Raw genomic sequence first — 7,735 nt, 5'->3', positions numbered from 1 at the left:
CACAAATTCTGACAAACTCCAAGCATTGATTATGCAAGAATGGGCTACCATCAGTCAGGATGTGGCCCAGAAGTTGATTGACAGCATGCCAGGGCGAATTGCAGAGGTCTTGAAAAAGAAGGGTCAACATTGCAAATATTGACTCTTTGCATAAACTTACTGTAATTGTCAATAAAAGCCTTTGACCCTTATGAAATGCTTGTAATTATACTTCAGTATATTATAGTAACATCTGACAAAAAGATCTAAAAACACTGAAGCAGCAAACTTTGTAAAAACCAGTACTAGTGTAATTCTCAAAACTTTTGGCCACGGCTGTACATGTTAGTTAAAGACCTACTTTCAGAGTGAAGATTACCTGTTTTCCTTGCGTGTCTTTCACAGCCATCTCATCTACAGTCTCAGGTTTGCTATCTGTGGCGAGTTCCTCAAAGAACTGGAGATAAACATTCACACTTTAAGTTCAATGAGGCATATTGTGCCACAGAGATAAAACAGAAGTTATGAAGCATTTTGATACTTAGAGACTAAACAAATTAATACTCACAATTTTTTTCCCCCTTTTATCTTTCTTCCCCTTTTTCACAGCTTTTTCTGTGGGAGGAAAACCGATATTTAATTTGTGAAAAACATCAGTGGGGAGCTACCAGGCATTATTAGGACAAAGACTGTCGTGTCAGGTCTGTACTACAGCAAACTGGACTTAACATTAAACAATGAATGTGAAGTTAGGTGCTGACTCTCTGCTACAACTTGAGGGCATTGACACCCATAAATAAACTTGTAGCCCTTTTTGAACTCTCTCAGTATGGAACAGAAGTTCAAATAAACTGCAGTAAAACCATAATTTTCAACATATCGAATTAATAGCAGTCAATGAAGACTCAAAATGCAGTCTGCACTAACATCATCAAAAACAACAAATGAGGGATTATCTCTGGGTCTGAAGCTGTTCTGGAAACTTCCCCTTTTCCATTCATCTGTCTCCCATCTGTATAAAGACCTCATGGTTGTACACTGTTCACCCAACAGGGATGTGAACACCCTCAAACACCCTTGACCCTTGAGTCAGCAACCTTATCCTTATTGTCATTGTTTCATTTATTTTGCACTTGCAGTTACATAAAGTCAAAGCTATACAGTAATGGCGAGAGTCCAAATAGTATCTGATGTTAATGTCAAACTGAGACTTAACTGCGACACTATCTCCCTCATCAGTGCTTACAATAGCGTTGCATCATTGACACCAATGGACAGACGCGTCATGGCTAGCTGAAATGTGCTTTGTTAAAGTCCTTGTAAAAACCTGACGCCGTTCACTATTCCATTTCACTTATCAATTAAAATAAGGTATATTGGTTGGTGCCGGTTTAGTTGCTTTTACCGGCCAAATGAGCCCGATATGTTTGTCGTGCTGTTACACTTAACTCACATATATGGCAATTAAATCTCATCTTGTTTGTCGATTCCGGAAATACATTATTTTGGCAAAACCTACCGCATGTAACTCAAAAACATAAAACCTATCTCACATTTGTTCAGATTAGATGTTCCTCAACCACTGGTCCACCTCTTCATGACAATTTGGCCGTTTTAATTATGGCGTTCAAGGCCCTGTCTAGCACAACGTTAGCTATAAAGCAATATACTCTAACTATTTAAGTTGGAATTTTATTAAAATGAATGCTTCCAGATGAATTATCTTACATCCGAATCGATCAGAAGTTGCTAAAGATTTATTAAATAGTTAAAGTCGTTTGAGACAAGTTATACGCTGTTGCCACTAAGAAGGTTAAAGTGAAAATTGAAGTTTTTCAACGGAGTTTGGCATTAGCGACAGCCTATCCGGACTCATGCTTGATTTAGCTGTAATGCTACATTAGCTGTAATGCTATTTAGCATGCCAGTTAGCTTCTCACTAAACGTTAACGTTTTCTCACCAGCTGCCGGCGGGACTTCATCGTCCACCCACTCTGCTCCTTCTTTCGTTTTCTTGGGCATTTTGCTACTTTGACTTCGACTTTCAGACAACAACTTGGCTAAAACCATGTGCTTTTCCTTTCCAGAGAGGTTTATCAGCCACACACGTCATGCGGCCCAAAAACGTAAGGTACATGCCGGGTCAACAAAGTTTCATTCTGCTTCGTCTACGTTATCACTGCCCGTGCTCTGCAAAAAGCATGATGTGCCATATCACCACCTTTAGGCTGGAGGACTATGTGTGAGTGTGAGTCACAGAGAGAGAGAGAGAGAGAGAGAGAGAGAGAGAGAGAGAGTGTTGGGGGGTGGGGGACTCTTCTCCTTGACGTTTCATTGCAGCAGTGTTGTTTTATTGCCATCTTCTGTCGTCACTTAGCTTCTACAGTGTGTAGTGTGTCAGCTTTTCCTCACCAGTCCTGTTCTCCTTAATAAGTTCACCAAACATCCTCTGCTTTGTCCATGTTCACTACACTCCAGTATGCTTTATACTCCTTCTCCTGTTTGCCCTAATCTTTTTATTTCTCCTAGTGAGTCCTTTCTCCCAGACAGTGGTGTAGTGGTGGGTATATACGCATATATGAAATATGTAGTACATAAAGTTAAAATAAGTCAGTGTTGACTTTAGATTTTACATGGAAAACAATCGGCAGTCTCCTGGGTGAAAGTCCTGTGTGTGACCTCCTCCCAACGAAGACATAGCATCCTCTCTACTACTTTTAGGTGAACTGAAGTGTGGGTGGCAGGCAGGACCAGCGTGGAGGTGAGTGCAACACAGTCGAATTTATTAAGGCTTGCTGCAGTGCAGTGTTTTGGAATGATGGAGGTGGTTTAAAAGCACATGGGAAAGCTGCTTGGCCCAGCAATAGGTTGAAGATGTCAGTCAGGACCTCAGTCCCAGCGCAGACCTGGAGCATGCATCTGGGAATGCCATCAAGGCCAGCAGCGTGGCGTGAGTTAATTGTGCTCAGTGTAGCACACACATCGGTTAGGGAGAGAGTGAGGGGCTTGTGGTCTGAAGCAGGGGCGGACTTACCATTAGGCAAAACTAGGCGGTTGCCTAGGGCCCCAAGTTCCTGAGGGCCCCATAAAAATCCTCATACACTTATGGTTAATATAGTTATATTATGCACATTAATTATGTTTTTGAATAAAATCCTCTCACTAAAATGCCAGCAGAATGCTTATCGTATTATGTGTGTGTCGGGGCCCCCCCTTCAGTCTCCACTACAATGGATCAGTCCATCTTACTGCGCATGTGCAGAACGGATCCAGGAAGACAGCAGAAAAACGAAAACAAACGGCGCGAGAAGTGGCGAGAGAGGAAGAGTGGAGTACTGGAGAAGAGAAAAGAAAACACAAAATGAAAAGAAGCTACCCCAGCGGTGCTGAAAAGAGGAGGAAGAAGGAGGAAACCCGAAAGTTGATGTCTAAGTTACCGAAAGTACAACAACGACGTCGACACCTGTTGGGGAGGGTCCGTCATGTAGAAATGAACTAGTGAGTATCAAAACTGTCCATGGGTGATTTTTTCCCCCCTATATTGATAAGTATTCCTTGAAGACAGAAGCGTATGGGTCATTTTGAAGTAACCTTTGAATTTCGTTTCTATTTGCTACAGAGGCTGAGAAATCAATTATTTAGTAGGCGTTTTATTGCTTTAATGTGTGTTATCATTTACTGTTGTAGGGACAGGAAGAGAAAAAGGAAAAAGTGAGAGGAATATGAGTAAAAGGGACAGAAGAAGAAAAAAGACAAGGACAAAAGGGAGAGAAATACAAAGACTATGAGAAAAAGACAGGAAGAGAAAAAGAAAAAAGAGAGAGGAATGTGAGTTAAAGGGACAGGAAGAGAAAAAAGACAAGGACAAAAAGGAGAGAAATCAAAGACTACAGAAAAAGACAGGAAGAGAAAAAGAAGAAGAAAGAAAAAAGGGAGAGGAAGACAACAAGAAAAAGGGACAGGAAGATGTGTAAAAGGGACAGGAAGAGAAAAAGAAAAAGAGAGGAATATGAGTAAAAGGGACAGAAGAAGAAAAAAGACAAGGACAAAAGGGAGAGAAATACAAAGACTACGAGAAAAAGACAGGAAGAGAAAAAGAAAAAAGAGAGATTAATATGAGTAAAAGGGACAGGAAGAGAGGGACAAAAGGTAAAACAAATAATACATGTGTATTCTGTTAAAATGTATGTATCTGTATAATTGACCTGTTGTTTTGTGTGTTGTCTTCTCATTTCAGCACCACAACATAGAGGACAGCAGCTGCTGCTGCCCAAATTTGAGCTGTGTAAAGGTAAATCATCTCTGTCACATATACAGTTATGAAATAACAACTTATATAGTGAAATCAATTCTATGTATGTGATCCATTCTAAGTATTCTATCAGAGAACCTGCTGGTAAAAAATAATACTGTTAAAATGTATGTATCTGTATAATTGACCTGTTGTTTTGTGTGTTGTCTTCTCATTTCAGAGGGCCCCATGCCTGCCTTTGCCTTGGGCCCCAAATTTCCTAAATCCGCCACTGGTCTGAAGGAGCACCGTCCTGATGCCGTTCTCCTACCTGTCCCTGTCAAAGTGTGCATTAAAACAATTCATATTATCTATTAGTTCATCAGGAGAGGAGATGTTCATAGGGGTTGGTGTGTTGGTCTAGAGGCCTTGCCTCAGTCATCAGGGTTGGATAGAGTGAAGCCTTCAAATCCCCAGATATCACATGCTCATGGCCTGAAAGCAAGCTCCACATCCTTGTACTTGTCTTTCAGCTCTTTTACAGATTCCACCCTGCATATTGGCATTTGCATTAGGTGTTATATTCAATTTGAGAATCTGCTGGAGTTGTTCTTATTATGAGTGTACCAGGGCCATAACTCTTGTCTTTCAAACACATGGCACAATGCTTAGTGTAAGAAAACGTCGATCTATCTGCTTCCCATATGGAAAATTGTTGAGTAGACTTAGTAGACCTATAACAGCACACAGACACACACACACACACACACACACACACACACACAAACAAACACACCACTAGGACCTGTTTATAAAAAAAACAAATTAATCTGATTTATGGAGCTTTACTACTTTTTCCTCCTGTTGGTTACTCTCTTGTCCTTTCTTACTGCCGTTTTTCTGTTTAAAAGGCATGACTGCTCACTAAACTTGCAGATGTGCGCAGCTTGTCAATCTTGACAGTTTTTGCACCTAAACTAGCTACTGTATCTTATCGTCCTGTCACATGATCAAATAGAGACTTTACATTAGGCAACATCAACATAATCAACAAACATGTTACCCAACATTCGTCACTGCATCATTGCATATGTACATGACAAAAATATAATGGAAAATACGACATTATTTATTCAATTGAATATTAATATTAGTCAGACAGAGGGGGATATTATATTTAAAAAAAAAAAACATGGGAGTGCTGGTGTGTCTTCCTCAAGCTTGGGTCCGCTACAGAGGCCTGGGAGTTTGAGGGTTCTGCGGAGTATCTTAGCTGTTCCTAAGACTGCACTCTTCTGGACAGAGACCTCAGATGTTGTACCTGAAATCTGCTAGAGCCCCGCTCCCATTTTTGGGGTCACAGCCCTGAATGTCCAATTACCACTGGCACCACTGTTGCCTTTACTCCCCACATCTTTTCTTTTTTTTTTAAAAGATTATTTTTTGGGCTTTTTGCCTTTAATTGACAGGACAGTGTGAAATGGGGAGAGAGAGAGAGAGAGAGAGTGGGGGGGGTGACATGCAGCAAAGGGTTGCAAGCCGGAATCAAACCTGCAACCGCTGCAGCGAAGCATCGTCTCTGTACATGGGGCACTGGCACTATCCACTATGCTACCAACGCCCTACCCCCCACATCTTTTCTAGCTCCTTTTTCAGCCCCTAGTATTTTTTGAGTTTCTTGTGTTCCTTCTTCCTGATGTTGGTGTGCTCAGGATTGCTGCATCTATCACCACTGCCTGTTGTTTGTCGATCAACACGATGTCCGGTTGGTTAGCCATCACCAGTTTGACAGTCTGGATCTGGAAGTCCCACAGGTCATTCTCAACCACCTTGGGAGGTGTCTTTCATTCTGTACTTCGGATTTCCAGCCTATACTCAGTGCAGATGTTCCTGTACACTATGCCAGCCACTTGGTTATGGCATTCTATGTATGCTGTTCCTGCCAGCATCTAACACCCTGCTATTGTGTTTCGGTGCTGTCTTTCTGTCCAGCCTTTTCGAGCCACTGGTAGGATTTCCTGATGTCGGCCACTTCTTCAATCTGTCGGTGGTACCTGCCATGCACGGGCTTCTCCTTCCATGATGGTTCATCCTCTTTTTCTGCATTCTTGGGTTTCTGATGCCTGAGGTATTCACTTCGCAGCTCATCTTTGGGGTCCATCTTCCTGATGTATTCCTGGATCTTGGTTGTTTTGTCCTGGACAGTGGCTCTGACGCTCGCCAGTCTTTGGCTCCCCTCGCTACACTTCGTGTACAGTCTCAGGGTGCTGGACTTGGGATGAAATTTCAATTTCAATTTCAATTTTATTTATAAGCCCAATATCACAAATCACAATTTGCCTCACAGGGCTTTACAGCATACGACACCCATCTGTCCTTTGGACCCTCGCAGCGGATAAGCAAAAACTCCCCAAAAAACCCCTTTAATGGGGAAAAAAGAATGGTAGAAACTTCATGAAGAGCAACTGAGGAGGGATTCCTCTTCCAGGATGCACAGACGTGCAATAGATGTCATACAGAACAGATGAACATAATAAATTAACAGTAATCCATATGACACAATAAGACAGAAAGAGAGACAGAGACAGAGAGAGATGCAGGACAGACGGTAATGACAGTAGCTTACAATAACATTAATGAAAGTAATAAAATTATAATTATAATTATGGCTATTGTGGTACAATAAGTTGAAAGTATATATTAATATATGATAGTATACATATGTGCATATAGTCGTCCAATAGTCATGTGTATAATAACAGCAGAAGTATGGCTAATGATAACAGCAGCAGCAGGAGGCATCTGGCAGGACCACGGCAGCAGCACAACCACACACGTCACACTATCCAGGCACCGCTGTGATATAAATTAACCTGCGAGACAGCGGAGCACAAAGGCTCCGGAGAAGAAGCCGAGTTAGTGACATGCAGTATGGCCGACTTAGCAAGATGCAGTAACAGGACATGAGTGTTAGCAACGAGAGAGAGAGAGAGAGAGAGAGAGAGAGAGAGAGAGCGAGAAGGAGAGAAGGTGCTTGGTGTATTATAGGGGGTCCTCCGGCAGACTAGGCCTAAGTCAGCCTAACTAGGGACTAGTACAAGGCAAGCCTGAGCCAGCCCTAACTATAAGCCTTATTAAAGAGGAAAGTCTTAAGTCTAGTCTTGAATATGGAGACGGTGTCTGCCTCCCGGACCGCAACAGGAAGATGATTCTACAGGAGAGGAACCTGATAGCTGAAGGCTCTGGCTCCTGATCTACTTTTGGAGACTTTAGGGACCATGAGTAACCCTGCATTCTCAGAGTGCAGTGTTCTGGTGGGATAATAAGGCACTATGAGCTCTCTAAGATATGATGAAGCCTGACCATTTAGAGCTTTATAAGTTAACAAGTAGGATTTTAAATTCAATTCTGGATTTTACAGGGAGCCAGTGCAGAGAAGCTAAAACAGGAGAAATATGATCTTGTTTCTTAGTTCCTGTTAGTACACGTGCTGCTGCATTCTGAATTCTGAGCTGTGTTTTTAAG

At 41.9% G+C, this 7,735-nt stretch overlaps 1 protein-coding gene and 1 long non-coding RNA gene across 2 annotated transcripts in view; one reads left to right on the top strand and one right to left on the bottom strand.

The window, feature by feature from the left end:
* The window catches only part of abcf1 (ATP-binding cassette, sub-family F (GCN20), member 1), a 57,587-nt gene extending 55,391 nt beyond the window's left edge, over positions 1–2,196 (bottom strand). Inside the window, exons 1-3 of the mRNA XM_050033973.1 lie at positions 1,941–2,196; positions 548–594; positions 359–436 (exon numbers count right to left, since the gene is read on the bottom strand). Coding sequence (XP_049889930.1) covers positions 359–436; positions 548–594; positions 1,941–2,049 — 234 coding nt within the window. The 5' untranslated portion in view covers positions 2,050–2,196. The remainder of the gene's footprint in view (positions 1–358; positions 437–547; positions 595–1,940) is intronic.
* A 1,026-nt stretch (positions 2,197–3,222) lies between these two features.
* LOC126383540 (uncharacterized) lies at positions 3,223–4,560 on the top strand. The gene is made up of 3 exons (XR_007569170.1): positions 3,223–3,477; positions 4,217–4,270; positions 4,452–4,560. It is a non-coding gene; the product is annotated as an uncharacterized LOC126383540 (long non-coding RNA).
* Positions 4,561–7,735: the final 3,175 nt, after the last annotated feature.

Source organism: Epinephelus moara, chromosome 22, assembly GCF_006386435.1.
Source record: "Epinephelus moara isolate mb chromosome 22, YSFRI_EMoa_1.0, whole genome shotgun sequence".
Lineage (NCBI taxonomy): Eukaryota > Metazoa > Chordata > Actinopteri > Perciformes > Serranidae > Epinephelus > Epinephelus moara.
Note: the sequence above shows the minus strand (reverse complement) of the source record. Positions and strands in the feature narration are given on the sequence as shown.